Source organism: Chiloscyllium punctatum, chromosome 4 (genome assembly GCF_047496795.1).
Source record: "Chiloscyllium punctatum isolate Juve2018m chromosome 4, sChiPun1.3, whole genome shotgun sequence".
Lineage (NCBI taxonomy): Eukaryota > Metazoa > Chordata > Chondrichthyes > Orectolobiformes > Hemiscylliidae > Chiloscyllium > Chiloscyllium punctatum.
Genome location: NC_092742.1, coordinates 13,843,520 through 13,864,136, shown reverse-complemented (window position 1 = coordinate 13,864,136; position 20,617 = coordinate 13,843,520). Strand labels below are relative to the sequence as shown.

The 20,617-nt window shown below is 47.2% G+C and overlaps 1 protein-coding gene across 2 annotated transcripts in view; it reads right to left on the bottom strand.

Moving 5' to 3' along the window:
- The window catches only part of gtf2a1 (general transcription factor IIA, 1), a 68,863-nt gene that overhangs the window by 23,725 nt on the left and 24,521 nt on the right, over positions 1 to 20,617 (bottom strand). Inside the window, exons 2-6 of one of the 2 annotated variants that reach the window (XM_072568111.1) lie at positions 19,264 to 19,365; positions 8,100 to 8,328; positions 6,317 to 6,399; positions 4,790 to 4,880; positions 2,120 to 2,268 (exon numbers count right to left, since the gene is read on the bottom strand). In XM_072568111.1, the coding sequence (XP_072424212.1) occupies positions 2,120 to 2,268; positions 4,790 to 4,880; positions 6,317 to 6,399; positions 8,100 to 8,328; positions 19,264 to 19,365 (654 nt within the window). The remainder of the gene's footprint in view (positions 1 to 2,119; positions 2,269 to 4,789; positions 4,881 to 6,316; positions 6,400 to 8,099; positions 8,329 to 19,263; positions 19,366 to 20,617) is intronic. The other variant, XM_072568112.1, reaches the window with a different exon arrangement.

Here is a 20,617-nt window from a genome sequence, read left to right as displayed (position 1 = left end):
TCTAGGGTAAAAGCATATTGCATTTCAACAATATCAAAAAGGCATCTATAATGTTTTTAAAAATATTGGCCAGTGTTTTACAAAATAATTGAAAAAAATCGTTGAATACCACAAATAATTAACTTTACGAGCTGCAATTCACAAATGGAAAAATTTACACCTTAGAACTTAAATTAAGAATTCAGGTTTACTACATATGGGGCATATTGCAAAGATATGATTCCTCCTGATAAGGAACAAAATGAGATAATATTTATTGACACTCCTCTGTTTGGTTCTCCTTTATCTATAACTGAGGAGTTTTCTTTGGTAAACTACATTATGGTGCACATATATTTGATAGTTTATACAATATCAATTTGTAAAACGATAAGATTTTACTTTACTTGATTTAACTTTAAAACAGCCAGAATCACAAAGCCATACAAGGTGACACAGCAGAGGTGACCATCTTTGTGTTGAAACAAACCAAATTGACCCCATCTGTTCTCCTCTGTTCCCACAGTTCTTATTTTCTTCTGCTTAGAATATTTACCTTTTGTTCCACAACACGTAATGGTCTTGATAAGGCACAAACTTGAAAAATAGCATCTGAAAATGTATTATTCACTTAACGGTCCTGAATACAAAGAGTCATTTGCAAACTCAGAACTTAGTAGCACTGGAAAAAAAATACACATTTGGTGAAGCTTACAGTCTTGCATTTATCAGGACAACTCTTCCAGTTTATTTAATGCTTATGGTTAAACTGTCATAGTATCTATAATCTCAATCCAATGCATTTTAAATGAATAAAAAAGAAACTTTTCTATGCCCTGTTGACCTCAGGATATCCTGGAATACTAAAGTATCTCAGAATTTGAGCAAGTAGCTGTTACACATTGCCAATTTACAGTAGAAACTTGTGTGATGTTTGCCACTTCATGCACCTTGTCTAACATTAGATAGGATTTTGCAGTTAGACAACAGTTGCTAAATCATTTTGAGCATGCAAAGAATACTGCCAATAACCAATTTAGGATGTTCAGTTACACTCGCCGTACAGTTGCACGTACTGAAAGCTACATATTTTAGTTTTTTCATTCTTTTGTGGGAAATGGATGTCAGTGGCTGGCCAGCATTTACTGCCGGTCCCTAGTTGCTCTTGACAAGGTGTGTGTGTGTGTGTGTGTGTGTGTGTGTGTCTGCGTGTGGGTGGTGACGGTAAGTTGCCTTCTCGAACCACTGCAGTCAATGTGCAGTGCCCTTTGGGAGTGAAAATTCCCTTCACCATTTTCACCCAGTGACAATAAAGGAACAGTGATATATTTCCAAGTCAGGGTGGAGACTGGCTTGGAGAGGAACTTGCAACTAGTGGTCTTTCCATTGATCTGCTGTCATAGTCATAGAGATGTACAGCATGGAAACAGACCCTTCGGTCCATTATCCTTCAAGATAGAAATGGTTGTGGGTTTGAAAGGTGCTGTGTAAGGATCTTGGGTAAATTTTTGCAGTGCTGTTTGTAGATAGTACACACTGCTGCTACTGAGCAACAAGCTTCCAATTCACACAAGCAGATACAAACAGTACATACACTGCACCTGTTTCAGCTCAACAAGATAGGTTAACAGCCATTCTTTGGTTCATTTCTCAAGACAATACTTTGACCAGAGTCAACCTATCTAGTTTAAAATTTGGGCAAGCTTGATAGTAAACTGTCAAGCAATGGTAACTAGTACATTTCCCATGGCAATATTTCTACCCATCAGAGTACACATGCCAAATAACCATTTTTTGTGAGTTGTCCTGATAAGCACAAGTTGAAAAGTTATGGAAAATTGAAATTTAGTTATAGAACAGAAGTCTGATTATAGAAATTCATTTTCTTATCAACCACAACTGTCACGAGATGACAACTAATCAAGTCGGAAGTCACACGACCCCAGGTTATAGCCCAAAAGGTTTGTGCAAAATCACAAGCTTTTGAAATGCTGCTCCTTCATCAGGTGAGCAGTGCTCCGAAAGCTTGTGATTTCAAATAAACCTATTGGACTATAACCTTGTGTTGTGTGACTTTGGACTCTGTCCATCCAAGTCCAACATCAGCACCTCCACATCATAACTAATCAGTCGTACACACCTGCTGTATGACAGGTGCCTGCACACCACCAGACTGCATCTGCTGAATAACCTGCTGCTGAGTCACCGATTGTGCAAGTACAACTTGCTGGTGTGGCTGGAAAAAGTAGTGGGCTCCATTAGGAGCTCGTACAAACTGCAGCAGTTGCCCTGTGGAACAACAAGAATTTGCACAGATTACATATAGGCAGATAGAAAACATTAGTTCGATTTTGAAGATCACAAATCTGTAAAACAATTTATATTCATGTAGCATCTTAGACATTATAAAAATGTCTCAAGGTTTTTCACAGGCATATTCCTACATTTGGAGTGGCATGGTGGCTCAGTGGTTAACACTGCTTCTTCACAGTGCCAGGGATCTGGGTTCGATTCACACCTCAGGCGACTGTCTGTGTAGGTTCCCTCCCACAATCCAAAGATGTGCTGGTCAGGTGAATTGGCCACGCTAAATTGTCCCATTGTGTTAGGTGCATTAGTAAGGGGTAAATATAGGGTGGGGGAATGGGTCTGGGTGGGTTACTCTTCGAAAGGTCAGTGTGGACTTGTCGGGATGAAAGGCCTGTTTCCATACTGTAGGGAATCTAATCTACATTAAATTTGATGCCAACGGTCACATAAAGGGATATTAAGTTACGGTCCAAAAGCTTGGTAAAAGAGGTAGGATTTTCAAAGGATCTTAAGGAGAAGATATCGAGAGGCAAACACATTTAAGATAATTCCTAAGTTCAGGCACTTGGTAACTGGAGGCAGAGCTGCTAATCGTGGTGTGATTAAAATTAGGGATAAGACAGATGCCAAAATTGGAAGAACATGAAGATATCTCAAAGAGTGTTGTGCTGCAGGAATAGAGCTCAGTGCAAGGATAGGGAGACCTTTGATAGTAAATATGTGAATTTTAAAAATTAACTAACATTGTAATATGAAGTAACATGAAATTAGAATTTTTCTAAGGAGGCATGCTGCTGAAGTTTTTTGCCTTGCCTTTAATGGGACAAATACAAAAATGCCACACTTCAAATGATCACAACAATTTAAACTACTGTAGCAAAGTACGCTGATTGGCTGGCAAATCGACTTTGCACTGTTCTTGAATGCTCTGGGAGATTGGGCTCCTTGTTAGTTCCTCATTACTTTTTCCATGGCAACACCTCGGCCGATTTATCAGCACCTATTTCTCCTGCAGTATAGACTGCTGACCGCTTGAAATTTGAAATTGTAGCATACTTCCCGATGTGTGAAAGACTAATGGTTTCATCAACATCTCTCTCTAATCAACAATATTCAAATCCTGTTTATAAGTGGCTGCTTAAAGGAAAGAAAGAAATGATTTAGTTCCTTGTGCCTATGTCAGTTCTCTGAAAGAGCCAAACAATTTTGTCACAGCTCTGAAACTATTTCTTTTTCGCATGGTGGATCAGTGGTTACCCAGGTTCGATTCCAGCCTCAGGCGACCGTCTGTGTGGAGATTGCACATTCTCCCCATGTCTGCATGGGTTTCCTCTGGGTGCTCTGGTTTCCTCCCACAGTCCAAAGATGTGCAGGTTAAGTGGATTGGCCATGCTAAATTGCCCATAGTGCTCGGTGCATTAGTCTGAGGGAGGTGGGTCACTCTTTGGAAGGTCGGTGTGGACAGGTTGGGCCGAAGGGCCTTTTTCCACACTGTAGAGAATCTAATCTATAAAAAAGTATTTCCTTTTGAAAGTTACATCCGCTTTGTTCAACCTGTGATGATGCAGCTCCTTTTACCAGGTTAGGTTGTCCTTGTGCTTTTTTCCTCAGAGGGGTCGTAAACGCATAGATTCCGAAATGTCTGGGTTCTTCTCCTTGAAGATGCTTTTAGGTTTTTAAACAAACTCTTGGACAATAAAAGTGCAAGTAGCGGTTCTCCCAGCTCAGCTTTTCTCTGGTTTGGTTTGAGCAAGCAGTCAGTTTTGAAGCTGCTGGAACTAAAGAAGCAGGTCCAGGCTGAGCCTCCCTCTCTCTGACATCTCTCTTGTAAGACCCTGTGTTTAATTTTACCTTTTTTTTTGCCATGGGGTGTTAATGGGGATTGTTGCAAAAATTTGGAACAGCATCATTAAGTTGGGACAATCTGTTGGGTTTTTGGATAGGTTAAGTTATTCGGTATTCTGTTCTCTTTGTATTTCATTCAGTACTCTGTAAAAAAAATTTCTGTTTTGTTGAAAACTGAGGGGTTTTGACGAGCTGCATCACTCCTGGAATATCCACTTAACACCTGCTCAAAACAACTAGCAAATTAGGGTTTGAGCTACCTTCTCGAAATGTTTTTAGGGGGCGTGGCCTTGTCCATAACAATCCTATCAGACAAATGTGTTGAAACATTTTTAGTTTTCCATTTTGACACAAACCACTTTACCAGAGAATTCATCTCCTCAGCCTGATCTCACCCAACTCACCACATGTTGAAGCAAAGTCAGATGTATGATCATAAAACAGTTATTTTAAATTCAAAGTAGAAGTACATTTACAAAGCACAGATGAAGGTAAAAATGAAAAGACTAACTCCAAACTTGGCAATCAGAACTGAAACAAGTAGAGAGCAGTATAAATGAAACTCAAGAGTCCAGAGGATGTTCTGAGTTGGTATACAGAGCTATTTCTGAACCATACTGTCAATAAAGACCATCAAGTGAGCATTTGTTCATACCTGCATTCGTTAGGATTGGTCCATTAGAAAGCTGGTAGGGAGTTGGAACACCGGCTGGTAATGCCAGAGTTGCTGCAGTGGCAGCTGCACTCTGCAAACAAAACATAAAGCATTTAACTGACAAAAAAACAATCATCATGGAAAGATTTATTCAAGCTTGGGGTACATACACAATAAAAATCACATTTCAATTCAGTTGCAACTGTGGTGAAATACAAAACAATAGTGAAGCCACTTTCAGTTTTGTAACTGTAAGGAAGATTTTTTTAGGATTAATACTAGACAGAGTAAGGGAGAGTAAGGCTATGGACCAGATATAGGAAAGCGAAATTAGAATGGGCAGCTAGTTTATCCAATCTGTGCAGACATGACTGGCATCCACCTGTGCTGTAACTTTTCTATGGCTCCAATGGATGAGTTTGTTTTTAATATATTTGGTCTGTTAATATTAAGATGGCCTCTGGCATAGGTAGGACTTGAAACTGGTCCTTTACAGTCCACGTGCAAGAACACAACCACTGTACCACAAGAGCTCCTGGTTTCATGGACTACAATACCCGATGTAATTTAAATCACATTTGACAGGATATTGACCTAAACAAAAATATATAGCACAAGGAAAGCCACTAAAATTAAGCGTTTTTGAAAAGCAAAATAAACCCAGCACTAGGCAGCAAACTTGAATTGTATATTTTTAATCATTATGAAGGTTAAGATGTATCTGATGAGCTTTTCAAATTCTAATAAGCATCAAGACACTTGCTAAACAAAACAATTTCCAAAGTTGTACCCTTTCCCCTTTCTATATCAGGGGTTATAAAAATATTGTAAATTTTTCAGAAGTATGTAACAGAATGTGCCATGAAATAGTAGCCCAGAACATTCAGACACTGCATGACAGGAGAGCAGCACACAGGAACTGATGCCCTCCTATCACAGTAAGGTTTGAGAGACAATAATTTCCATTCTCATACATCTCCTAGCACGGGGAGGGAAGGAATAATCTATCACAGCCCTCAGCTGATTATTAGGAAATTCACTGCTTCTACAAGCAAACTGGAAAACCAGAAAACAAATTAGCCAATTAAATAATTTTGACACAAATGCTAATTCAGCAGTAAAAATTAATTAAATGCCCTCTTGTGGATATAATTTTAATTGCATGAAATACAGAATAAGTTTGAAATCCAGATAGCCAAACTGACAACAGCTCCAGCTCAACCCAAAACAGCCACAAAGATCAACTGATGGTCAGTTTTACCAAATTACTAAAGCTTAACATTTCCTACCTTACTGCCAGTAACAAAATTTTTTCAGATAATTGAAATTGACTGCAAACAGGATTGTAAAATAATGCTTACTGCTAAGTTCCGTGTGAATAAAGACTAATTGAATGAGGCACTAGAGGACTGCCAGTAGCTGTCCTGTAGAAATGTATACTAGCAATATTCAACACCTCAGGAGGAGGTAAGGAGAAGAATTTTTAAATACGTGTTTGTATCTGTGTGCGCTTGTGCATATCCTTACCATGCCAGTCGGATTCACGTGTTGTATTAGTTTTCCATCTTGCATAATAACTTGCGGTCCTGATTTATGAGAAGATGAGAAAACTAAGGGATAAATTAAGCAAAGTGAAATACCGTGATTAGTATTTTGAATAAATGAACTAAATGGGGAAAAGGTTAGCATCATGGTCCTCAGGTCTTACATTTCTCATGTACTATATCAGCACAGTCAAATCAGGAACAGAGTTATTTTAATTGATTGACTTTCCCTTCCCTTCCCATATAAGGAATAACTAAGGAGAAGATGAAATCTAGGACATAGGAGGAGGAGGTCCTTTTAAAATTATTCTTTCATACAACGTGAGCATCACTAGCAAGGCCAGCAGCTGCTGCCCCAACCCTAAAGTCCCTTTTTAAGGTCAGTGTACTGCTGGGTCTATTTCAGAAGGCTGTTAAGACCAACAACATTACTGCAGGTCTGGAGACACATACGAAAATGCTGGAGAAACTCAGCAATTCTGGCAATTTCTGGGGAGAAAGATTTTATGTTTCACACCCAACATCATTATCCAGCATTTTCTAATTTTATGCAAAATTTCCAACATCTGCAGTATTTTGTCTTATATTAATCTCAAGAGTTTAATAGTGACAAGCACTGCAGATAGGAGTAAATTCTAATTTCGAAGCTGTATGAATTATAACTTATTATTGATGGTAAATTTTACAATAACTGGTTACCTAAGCAAATCAAAAAGCAATGATTGAACTGTTATCACTTTTCTGTATTAATCAGGGTCTTTTAAAACATTGATATTTATTAGGCACCTGAAATGTTTTCTTCCTCTCCTCAGTTGTACAAATGATGGAACAGAAGATGGGACAGAGATCCCACAGAATAACCACATGAACAATACATTAATAAAACTCTGAATCAGCAACAATCTCCCTCACCACCCAAACATCCCTTCCACAGACTTTTTCTACGGGCACAATTTTAACATAATTTACCAAGTGGGAAACTGATGTAACCTGCATCAGCAGTGCATTTTAAAAAAAAATCTTTCCAATGGTTGTGATGCAACTACCTAAAACAGATGGTATGTCTGACTGTAGCACTTGCCCAGCAGATCAATTAGACTGAAGTTCATGTCTTGACAAAAACAAAAAGGTTGGTACTATATTAACCTAGGGTAAGTAACTAACATGGGCAATCCTCCATCTATGCTTCAGTGCCATCAGCAGTACCAACATCTCCAACTCAGACACACAAGGGATTAGCAAAAAAAACTGCATCTATTACTGTCTTCAATATGCTTTATAAACAAATTTGGGGCACTGCATGGACTTATAGTAGGAGGTCTCTGAAAACTGTAACAAGCAACATTAAATAAAAAGCCTTTCCCAACTCAGGATACTGCCAGGAGCATTGTTGAAGTGTTTGCACTCTTATAATGTAGGAAATGCAGCAGCCAATTTATTCATAACCAGATTACACAAACCGTCACACACTGTTTCTGCAATGTTGGTTCCAGGTTAATCATTTAACAGGTAGAACGACCTCACTCTTTTTCAAAGGAGTGCCTTGTGGCCTTTTGCACGTACCAAAAGAAAAACAGAAATTGCCTTGCTTTAAGAGTTGATGTGAAAAATGGCGCCTCTAATAGCATATCACACACTCAGCAGCGTTGAGTGAACTCCTTTTCTTCAGACAACTCACATCATGTATCTGTCATATTTATGCATTATGGTGCATCTCTCACTTGCACTCCCTAACTGAAAGGTATAACAATGTCACTGGAACTGACCTGAATTAGCAGGTATTGTGAGCACTTGCTGTGTCTGTTGCGGCTGAGCTTGATGCTGATGTTGCTGCTGCTGTTGCTGTTGCTGTTGTTGCTGCTGCTGCTGGTGGTGCTGCTGCTGCTGTTGCTGTTGTTGCTGCTGCTGCTGCTGCTGCGCCTGAATTAAAATCTGTTGCTCCTCTGAGTGGAAACCGTCAACAGCTTTTGACTGCATTAGCTTGCTCTCCCATAGCTAACAATTCAGGGGGGGGGAAAAAAAAGAGAATTTTTAACTTTAATATGAATGAGAGGGGCTTCATTCAGAGATTTGACTTCAAAGAGTGTGGCACTGAAAAGCCAAAGATAGGTCCGCAAGGATAGATTAACAAACTGATCTGAAAACATGCCCATAAGCTAAAAGGTGACTGAGATGGTGAAATTTTGATAAAAACAATGACAAATTCTTAATATTGCTAAAAGAAAGAGGCACACTAGCAAAAGTATTTTGTCTTTCACTCATCAGGACAGAATAGCAAGATTACCAAATTCAAGGGAACAAGAATTTACACCTGAAAGAGGGTGTTGATTGGTTGGCAGGCGCATGAGGCATTGTAATAGAAAATAAACCAAGAAGCAGTTAAAACTCCCCCAAGATTTTATTTAAATTCAAATCAGGCAAGTTGACTCTCAACATATCACATAGGAACACAGCAAGGAATGGTCCACGCGTAAACTTTTGTTTCACTGAAAAGAGCGCAATGCCACATCTCATTCTCTTGCTAAAAGACAAGAACATATGCAGCTTTTAGCAAGCATAATTGCGTCACATTATGAACCTGACTGATAATCTTAAATTGTTTGTTAATGTAATTCTCAGTCTGGATTTTTTTGTTGTAAGGTATCATCCAACCTTGGCAATCACATCTCACGTTAAACATGATACTCGGAATTCTGTGTGCACAATCGGGTGTATGTAGGTCAATACTGTGCCTACTGCAAACCATCAAAGGTACATTCTGTTTAATTCAATTTGACAGTTGTTGAGATGTACAGCTGGCATACCTTTGCATCCTATAGACAGTGAAATCTAGTTATGCTATTCCTCATTAGTAGGCAGAATACCACTTCTGGCTTGATCGAAAACAGCAACAGCAAACTATAAAAGCAATACCAAGAAGAATATATACTATATAATTACAATTTGATCTCCTGTTTCCTCCAGGCCAGGGGCAATTGTAGAAAAGCCCCCTTTGTCTCTTTCCATTTTGCTCCATGTAGAAAATGCGTAGATGTATAACAACAAAGTCAAACTCGATCAGTAAAGTTGCAGCTATACTTGGAGAATAAAGAAATGCTTTCCAAAACATTAATTACAAAAGAACCTCATTTATCCAAACAACAAGGATCTGAATTTTGGATTTTCTGAACAAGATCTCATGATCCCATAAAAATTTCTTGAATTTAAATAAAAGCACAGTGAGAGCAGGTAGCCTGGGCTGGCGGCAGGAGCAGGAACAGGATCACCACTGGATTGCTATTGTCGCCGCCAGTGGGCCCTGTTCCTGCTACACCCACCGTTACTGGACCCTGTTCCTGTTACAGTCGCCATCACTGGATCCTGTTCCTGCTACAGACGCCACTACTGGACCCTGTTCCTGTTATAGTCCTATTACGGTCACAGCTACCAGACCTTGTTCCTGCTAATGTCATCGCCGCTGGACCCTGTTCCTGTTACAGTGTCCGTCACTGGACCCTATTCCTGCTAATGCGGCTGCCATTGGACCTTGTTTCTGCTAATGCTGCCGCCACTGGACCCTGATCCTATTAATGCTGTCGCCACTGGACCCTGTTCCTGCTACAGTTGCCGCCACTGGACTCTGATCCTGCTACAGTTGCCGCCATTGGACCCTGTTCCTGTTATGGTCACCGCCACTGGACCCTATTCCTGTTCCTGTTGCCGCCACTGGACCCTGTTCCTGCTAATGTCACTGCCAATAGACCCTGTTCCTGTTACATTCACAGCCACTGGACCCTGTTCCTGTTATGATTGCTGCTACTGGACCCTGACCCTGCTACAGTCACCGCCACTGGACCCTGTTCCTGCTAATGTCACCGCCAGTGGACCCTGTTCCTGAAACGGTCGCAGCCACGGTACTCTGTTCCTGCTAATGTCACTGCCACTGGACCCTATTCCTGTTACGGTTGCCGCTACTGGACTCTGTTCCTGCTAATGTCACTGCCAATAGACCCTGTTCTTGTTACATTCACAGCCACTGGACCCTGTTCCTGTTATGATTGCTGCTACTGGACCCTGACCCTGCTACAGTCACCGCCACTGGACCCTGTTCCTGCTACAGTTGCCGCCACTGTACGCTGTTCCTGCTACGGTCACCGCCATTAGACCCTGTTCCTGTTACTGTCGCCGCCACTGGACCCTGTTCCTCCTACGGACACTACCACTGGACCCTGTTCCTGCTACAGTTACCGCACTGGACGCTGTTACTGTTCGTGCTCCCGTCGCTACCACTTGACCCTATTCCTGCTACAGTCGCCATCACTGGACCCTGTTCCTGCTACAGTCGTCCCCACTGGACCCTGTTCCTGTTACGGTCGCAAACACTGGACCCTGTTCCAGCAAATGTCACCGTCACTGGACCCTGTTCCTGCTAATGCTGCTGCCAATGGACCCTGTTCCTGCTACAGTCGCCATCACTGGACCCTGATCCTGCTACATACACCGCCATTGGACTCTGTTCCTGCAAATGCTGCCGCCACTGGACCCTGTTCCTACTAATGCTGTCGCCACTGGACCCTGTTCCTGCTACAGTCGCCACCACTGGACCATGTTCCTGTTATGGTCGCAGCCACTGGACCCTGGTCCTGCTAATGTCGCCGCCACTGGACACTGTTCCTGTTACGGTTGCCGTCACTGGTCCCTGTTCCTGCTACTGTCACCGTCAATAGACCCTGTTACTGTTAGGGTTGCCGCCACTGGACCCTGACCCTGCTACAGTCACCACCACTGGGCCCTGTTCCTACTCCAGTCGCGCCATTGGACCCTGTTCCTGCTATAGTAGCCGCCACTGGACCCTGTCCCTGTTACAGCCGCCGCCACTGGAACCTGTTCCTGCTACAGTCGCCGCCACAGGGCCCTGTTCCTGCTACAGTCGCCGCAACAGGGCCCTGTTCCTGCTACAGTCGCCGCCACTGGACCCTGGTCCTGCTACAGTCGCCGCCACTGGACCCTGTTCCTGCTACAGTCGCCACCACTGGACACTGTTCCTGCTACAGTCGCCGCCACTGGACACTGTTCCTGCTACAGTCGCCGCCACAGGGCCCTGTTCCTGCTACAGTCGCCACAACAGGGCCCTGTTCCTGCTACAGTCACCGCCACTGGACCCTGTTCCTGCTACAGTCGCCACCACTGGACCCTGTTCCTGCTAATGTCACCGCCACTGGACCCTGTTCCTGCTAATGTCACCGCCACTGGACCCTATTCCTGTTACGGTTGCCACCACTGGATGCTGTTCCTGCTAATGTCACTGCCAATAGACCCTGTTCCTGTTACGGTCGCAGCCACTGGACCCTGTTCCTGTTATGATTGCCACTACTGGATCCTGATCCTGCTAGTCACCGCCACTGGGCCCTGTTCCTGCTACAGTCATCGCCACTGGACGCTGTTCCTGCTACAGTCGCCGCCACCGGACCCTGTACTTGCTATTGTCACGCCATTGGACCCTGTTCCAGCTCCAGTCGTTGCCACTGGACCATGTTCCTGCTAGGGTCACCGACACTGGACTCTGTTCCTGCTAATATCGCCGCCACTGGACCCTGTTTCTGTTACGGTTGCAAACACTGGACCTTGTTCCTGTTATGATTGCCACTACTGGAACCTGTTCCTGCTACAGTCACTGCCACTGTACCCTGTTCCTGCCACAGTCGCCGCCACTGGACGCTGTTCCTGCTACCGTCGCCGCCACTGGACCCTGTTCCTGCTCCAGTCGTCGCCACTGGGCCCTGTTCCTGCTACAGTCGCCGCCACTGGACGCTCTCCCTGCTACGGCCGCCACCACTGGACCCTGTTCCTGCTAATGTCACCGCCACTGGACCCTATTCCTGTTACGGTTGTCGCCACTGGACCCTGTTCCTGTTACAGTCGCAAACACTGGATCCTGACCCTGCTCCAGTCGCCGCCACTGGACCCTGTTCTTGTTACTGTCGCCGCTACTGGACCTGTTCCTGCTACAGTCGCTGCCATTGGACCCTGTTCCTGCTTATGCTGCCGCGACTGGACCCTGTTACAGTCGCCGCCACCGGACCCTGTTCCTGCCACTGTCACCACCACTGGACACTGTTCCTGTTACGGTTGCCATCATTGGTCGCTGTTCCTGCTACAGTCGCCGCCACTGGACCCTGTTCCTGTTATAGTCGCCGCCACTGGAGCCTGTTCCTGCTATTGTCACTGCCACTGGATCCTGTTCCTGATCCAGTCACCGCCACTGGACCCTGTTCCTGCTCCAGTCGCTGCCACTGGACCCTGTTCCTGTTATAGTCGCCGCCACTGGACCTTGTTCCTGCTATTGTCACTGCCACTGGACCCTGTTCCAGTTACGGTCACTGCCACTGGTCCCTGTTCCTGCTCCAGTCACCGTCACTGGACTCTGTTCCTGCTCCAGTCTTCGCCACTGAACCATGTTCCTGCTAGGGTCACCGACACAGGACTCTGTTCCTGCTAATGTCGCCGCCACTGGACCCTGTTTCTGTTATGATTGCCACTACTGGACCCTGACCCTGCTACAGTCACCGCCACTGGACCCTGTTCCTATTACAGTCATCGCCAGTGGACCCTGTTCCTGAAACGGTCGCAGCCACGGTACTCTGTTCCTGCTAATGTCACTGCCACTGGACCCTATTCCTGTTACGGTTGCCGCTACTGGACTCTGTTCCTGCTAATGTCACTGCCAATAGACCCTGTTCTTGTTACATTCACAGCCACTGGACCCTGTTCCTGTTATGATTGCTGCTACTGGACCCTGACCCTGCTACAGTCACCGCCACTGGACCCTGTTCCTGCTACAGTTGCCGCCACTGTACGCTGTTCCTGCTACGGTCACCGCCATTAGACCCTGTTCCTGTTACTGTCACCGCCACTGGACCCTGTTCCTCCTACGGACACTACCACTGGACCCTGTTCCTGCTACAGTTACCGCACTGGACGCTGTTACTGTTCGTGCTCCCGTCGCTACCACTTGACCCTATTCCTGCTACAGTCGCCATCACTGGACCCTGTTCCTGCTACAGTCGTCCCCACTGGACCCTGTTCCTGTTACGGTCGCAAACACTGGACCCTGTTCCAGCAAATGTCACCGTCACTGGACCCTGTTCCTGCTATTGCTGCTGCCAATGGACCCTGTTCCTGCTACAGTCGCCATCACTGGACCCTGATCCTGCTACATTCACCGCCATTGGACTCTGTTCCTGCAAATGCTGCTGCCACTGGACCCTGTTACAGTCGCCGCCACTGGACCCTGTTCCTACTAATGCTGTCGCCACTGGACCCTGTTCCTGCTACAGTCGCCACCACTGGACCATGTTCCTGTTATGGTCGCAGCCACTGGACCCTGGTCCTGCTAATGTCGCCGCCACTGGACACTGTTCCTGTTACGGTTGCCGTCACTGGTCCCTGTTCCTGCTACTGTCACCGTCAATAGACCCTGTTACTGTTACGGTTGCCGCCACTGGACCCTGACCCTGCTACAGTCACCACCACTGGGCCCTGTTCCTACTCCAGTCGCGCCATTGGACCCTGTTCCTGCTATAGTAGCCGCCGCCACTGGAACCTGTTCCTGCTACAGTCGCCGCCACAGGGCCCTGTTCCTGCTACAGTCGCCGCCACAGGGCCCTGTTCCTGCTAGAGTCGCCGCCACAGGGCCCTGTTCCTGCTACAGTCGCTGCAACAGGGCCCTGTTCCTGCTACAGTCGCCGCCACTGGACCCTGGTCCTACTACAGTCGCCGCCACAGGGCCCTGTTCCTGCTACAGTCGCCACAACAGGGCCCTGTTCCTGCTACAGTCACCGCCACTGGACCCTGTTCCTGCTACAGTCGCCACCACTGGACCCTGTTCCTGCTAATGTCACCGCCACTGGACCCTGTTCCTGCTAATGTCACCGCCACTGGACCCTATTCCTGTTACGGTTGCCACCACTGGATGCTGTTCCTGCTAATGTCACTGCCAATAGACCCTGTTCCTGTTACGGTCGCAGCCACTGGACCCTGTTCCTGTTATGATTGCCACTACTGGATCCTGATCCTGCTAGTCACCGCCACTGGGCCCTGTTCCTGCTACAGTCATCGCCACTGGACGCTGTTCCTGCTACAGTCGCCGCCACCGGACCCTGTACTTGCTATTGTCACGCCATTGGACCCTGTTCCAGCTCCAGTCGTTGCCACTGGACCATGTTCCTGCTAGGGTCACCGACACTGGACTCTGTTCCTGCTAATATCGCCGCCACTGGACCCTGTTTCTGTTACGGTTGCAAACACTGGACCTTGTTCCTGTTATGATTGCCACTACTGGAACCTGTTCCTGCTACAGTCACTGCCACTGTACCCTGTTCCTGCCACAGTCGCCGCCACTGGACGCTGTTCCTGCTACCGTCGCCGCCACTGGACCCTGTTCCTGCTCCAGTCGCCGCCACTGGACGCTCTCCCTGCTACGGCCGCCACCACTGGACCCTGTTCCTGCTAATGTCACCGCCACTGGACCCTATTCCTGTTACGGTTGTCGCCACTGGACCCTGTACCTGTTACAGTCGCAAACACTGGATCCTGACCCTGCTCCAGTCGCCGCCACTGGACCCTGTTCTTGTTACTGTCGCCGCTACTGGACCTGTTCCTGCTACAGTCGCTGCCATTGGACCCTGTTCCTGCTTATGCTGCCGCGACTGGACCCTGTTACAGTCGCCACCACCGGATCCTGTTCCTGCCACTGTCACCACCACTGGACACTGTTCCTGTTACGGTTGCCGTCATTGGTCGCTGTTCCTGCTACAGTCGCCGCCACTGGACCCTGTTCTGCTAATACTGCCGCCACTGGACCCTGTTCCTGTTATAGTCGCCGCCACTGGAGCCTGTTCCTGCTATTGTCACTGCCACTGGATCCTGTTCCTGATCCAGTCACTGCCACTGGACCCTGTTCCTGCTCCAGTCGCTGCCACTGGACCCTGTTCCTGTTATAGTCGCCGCCACTGGACCTTGTTCCTGTTACTGTCACTGCCACTGGACCCTGTTCCAGTTACGGTCACTGCCACTGGTCCCTGTTCCTGCTACAGTCGCCGCCACTGGACCCTGCTCCTGCTCCAGTCGCCGCCACTGGGCCCTGTTCCTGCTACAGTCGCCGCCACTGGACCCTGTTCCTGCTACAGTCGCCGCCACTGGACCCTGTTCCTGCTCCAGTTGCTGCCACTGGACACTGTTCCTGCTCCAGTCGCTGCCACTGGACCCTGTTCCTGCTCCAGTCGCCGCCACTGGGCCCTGTTCCTGCTACAGTCGCAGCCACTGGACCCTGTTCCTGCTAATGTCACCGCCACTGGACCCTATTCCTGTTACGGTTGCCACCACTGGACCCTGTTCCTGTTACCATCGCAAACACTGGACCCTGACCCTGCTCCAGTCGTTGCCACTGGACCCTGTTTCTGCTACTGTCGCCACCACTGGACACTGTTCCTGTTACGGTTGCCGTCACTGGTCACTGCTCCTGCTACAGTCGCCGCCATTGGACGCTGTTCCTGCTACGGTCATCACCACTGGACCTTGTTCCTGCTACAGTCGCCGCCACTGGACCCTGTTCCTGCTACAGTCGCTGCCAATGGACCCTGTTCCTGCTTATGCTGCCACGACTGGACCCTGTTACAGTCGCCGCCACCGGACCCTGTTCCTGCTACTGTCACCACCACTGGACACTGTTCCTGTTACGGTTGCCGTCATTGGTCGCTGTTCCTGCTACAGTCGCTGCCACTGGATGCTGTTCCTGCTATGGCCGCCGCCATTGGACCCTGTTTCTGCTACAACTGCCGCCACTGGACCCTGTTCCTGCTACAGCTGCCGCCACTGGACCTTCCTCTTGCTACAGTTGCCGCCACTGGACCCTGTTCCTGCTAATGCTGCCGCCTCTGGACCCTGTTCCTGCTACAGTCGCTGCCTCTGGACCCTGTTCCTGCTACAGTCACCGCCTCTGGACCCTGTTCCTGCTACAGTCGCTGCCATTGGACCCTGTTCCTGCTAATGCTGACGCCAGTTCCAGTTATTGTCACTGCCACTGGACCCTGTTCCTGCTCCAGTCACCGCCACTGGACCCTGTTCCTGCTCCAGTCACCGCCACTGGACCCTGTTCCTGCTCCAGTCGTCGCCACTGAACCATGTTCCTGTTATGACTGCCACTACAGGACCCTGACCCTGCTACAGTCACCGCCACTGGACCCTGTTCCAGTTATGGTCACTGCCACTGGACCCTGTTCCTGCTCCAGTCACCGCCACTGGACCCTGTTCCTGCTCCAGTCGTCGCCACTGAACCATGTTCCTGCTATGACTGCCACTACAGGACCCTGACCCTGCTACAGTCACCGCCACTGGACCCTGTTCCTGCTCTGGTCGCCGCCACTGGGCCCTGTTCTTGCTACAGTCGCTGCCACTGGACCCTGTTCCTGCTACCGTCGCCGCCACTGGACCCTGTTCCTGCTCCAGTCGCTGCCACTGGACCCTGTTCCTGCTACAGTCGCCGCCACTAGACGCTCTCCCTGCTACGGTCACAGCCACTGGACCCTGTTCCTGCTAATGTCACCGCCACTGGACCCTATTCCTGTTACGGTTGCCGCCACTGGACCCTGTTCCTGTTACCATCGCAAACACTGGACCCTGACCCTGCTCCAGTCGTTGCCACTGGACCATGTTCCTGCTACTGTCGCCACCACTGGACACTGTTCCTGTTATGGTTGCCATCACTGGTCACTGTTCCTGCTACAGTCGCCGCCACTGGACCTGTTCCTGCTACAGTCGCTGCCATTGGACCCTGTTCCTGCTTATGCTGCCGCAACTGGACCCTGTTACAGTCGCCGCCACCGGACCCTGTTCCTGCCACTGTCACCACCACTGGACACTGTTCCTGTTACAGTTGCCGTCATTGGTCGCTGTTCCTGCCACAGTCGCCGCCACTGGACGCTGTTCCTGCTACAACTGCTGCCACTGGACCCGGTTCCTGTTACAGCTGCCGCCACTGGACCTTCCTCTTGCTACAGTTGCCGCCACTGGACCCTGTTCTGCTAATACTGCCGCCATTGGACCCTGTTCCTGCTAATGCAGCCGCCAAAGGACCCGGTTCCTGCTACAGTCGCCGCCTCTGGACCCTGTTCCTGCTACAGTCACTGCCATTGGACCCTGTTCCTGCTAATGCTGCCACCACTGGACCCTATTCCAGTTATTGTCACAGCCACTGGACCCTGTTACTGTTATAGTTGCCGCCAGTGGACCCTGTCCCTGCTATTGTCACTGCCACTGGACCTGGACCCTGTTCCAGTTACGGTCACTGCCACTGGACCCTGTTCCTGCTCCAGTCACCGCCACTGGACCCTGTTCCTGCTCCAGTCGTCGCCACTGAACCATGTTCCTGCTAGGGTCACCGACACTGGACTCTGTTCCTGCTAATGTCGCCGCCACTGGACCCTGTTTCTGTTATGATTGCCACTACTGGACCCTGACCCTGCTACAGTCACCGCCACTGGACCCTGTTCCTGCTACAGTCGCTGCCACTGGACCCTGTTCCTGCTCCGGTCGCTGCCACTGGGCCCTGTTCTTGCTACAGTCGCTGCCACTGGACCCTGTTCCTGCTCCGGTCGCCGCCACTGGGCCCTGTTCTTGCTACAGTCGCCACCACTGGGCGCTGTTCCTGCTCCGGTCGCAGCCACTGGACCCTGTTCCTGCTCCGGTCGCAGCCACTGGACCCTGTTCCTGTTACGGTCGCAAACACTGGACCCTGACCCTGCTCCAGTAGTTGCCACTGCACCCTGTTCCTGCTACTGAGCCACCATTGGACACTGTTCCTGTTACGGTTGCCATCACTGGTCGTTGTTTCTGCTAGTGTCACCGCCAATAGACCCTGTTACTGTTACGGTTGCCGCCACTGGGCCCTGACCCTGCTACAGTCACTGACCACGGATCATTGCCAGGCACCCCAACCAAGAGCCTGATCCCTTGTTAATCCTCTGGACAATGCGCTCGGACATCACCTGCATGGAGCAGCAACACGAGTCCTTAAACCACTGCCGACAGCCTGCAAACACAGAGAGGCCCTTACGAGAATCTGCTGAAGGGAGTAGGAACTCTGTAGCGGGGGCATGAAGGGACCGTGATCAGTTATCCTCCCCTCCGTCTTGTTCTGCTAATCAAGGTTGTTCTGCACAGTTAACCAGTACAGACCCAATAGACCAGGATTATAGAAGTTTTATTTTAGGCCTTCCTGAATTACAAGACATGTTTTTAAAAAATGCATCATTCACATTTCCTGTTGCTTCACATTGAATCAGGAAGAACAAATCACAGGTGAGATTTTGTTAGTTCGGTGATGTATTTACAATCCTCACTGGAGCTACAACAGTGCCACTAAACAAATCAGAGCAATTAAGCAAGCTTATGATTACAGTACATTAAATGTCATGGTTGGCATCTATTGTGCTTTACACCTGAGAAATAACAGTGAACCTAAAGTATACTTTAGCAAAAGAGTGGCTTTTGAAACCTTTTTATATTGTTAAAATAATCACAAAATGGAATTTAGTATTACAGCGATATTGTACTGTCAATGGAATAAATTGTGCAATCTAGCATTCATCTTGAGTAGCAAAAGATGAATTTGAATTGCTGTATGGTAGTAATTTACTACCATAGTATACAACCACCAAAACGAAGTCAAAATATAGAGAATCAATTTCATGTGTTAGGATTCTGCCAGTGAGTGTTTTGTTAGCCAACATCTAACATGTCAACACATGGTACTGCCAAGCTGTGAGAACAGATCATCATTAGAATGTAAACTGTGATTCAATGTAAACAGTGAGGAAGGTTTTCATTACAAATGCATTTTTCTACTTAGTTTTTGTTTGAAAATTAGGTTGGGGTATTTTTTAAAAATCGTACCGTTTTTAATTCTATAAGAACTTGTTCATCCACTCCATCATCAAGGAATTGTTCTCGTACATCATTGATTACATCTTCAATTACTGATCTGTAGAGTTTAGGCTAGAGAAACAAACAAAAATTAAAGAAATAGAAAATTAGAGATTTAAAAAGTGCGAACTAAAATAAATTGTTCATACTTTTCATCCTGAATTACATTTATTACCAGTTAATCATTACTAGTGACAGTAGATTCTATTGAAAAAATGTTGATCAGTTTTATCCTTTCCTTTTCCAATCAATTGGTTCAGAGATTTATTACACATCTCTGGCCCAGCTGGGACTTGAACCCAGGTCTCTTGGTTCAGGGGTGGGATACAACCACTGCACCACAAGAGGACCCATAAAACAGGTGAATAGAACAGGCAACCTTAGCAAAAGCTTTCATATTAAATGCAAAAACATCCTCACAGTTGACCTCTTAACTGTATTATTATTCAAAAAGCCTTTGCTTTACAGGACCTGGCATTTAAGTTGGCACTCTCACTGAACTGATTCAATTAAGAATAGCTTTCTTTCTCAACCTGAAGGCATATGGAGCCAAAAGGCAAAAGACCATAAGACATCAGAGCAGAAACAGCCCACCTAGCAGCCAATATGAGATAATGGCTGACCTGGTAATCCTCAACTTCCACTTTTCTGCCTTTTCCTTCACATATCCTTCAAGATACTCAATTCGTAATCAGTGGCTGTCAAATCATTTGGCTACCTGGGACTGGACCCAAAATTATTTGAGGTGAATATCACATTCTCTCATTTTCCAGAAAACGCGTTATTGTGTCGACAATAATGGAGAAAACCTCGGTGACTTACCTTCTTCCTAGCTCAGGATGCAGAAAATCCCTCACCGCTGCCCACCCCACCCACCCCAATCCCCACCCCCAACACTCTGGCTCAAATTTGCCAAAAATTGTGGATGTATGCTTTGAGCAGAAAATCTGTTCAAAACTTTGCAGCAGTTCTGGGATTGCTCAGCACTTGCAGTTTCCACTGGTTGCTACAGAATGACCAGAGATTAATTTTTCATCAGAACTGCATCTGCAGAAGGCTGTGGGAGTGGATGGATTGTCTGTGGCAAGCAGGTAGAGTTCATAAAAATGGCTTCATTTTCGTCAGTACTTAGTTGAAAGAAAGTGTGCCTCATCCTAAAATAGAAATTGCTGGAAAAGCTCAGCAGGTGTGGCAACATTTGTGGAGAGAAACCAGAGCTAACATTTCAGGTCAAGTGACCCTTCCTCAAAACCTCATCCTAAAATGCCTAGTGTGGCCTTCCAGATTCCACTGTTGTGGTGTGCCCAAGAAATTCAACGAGGAA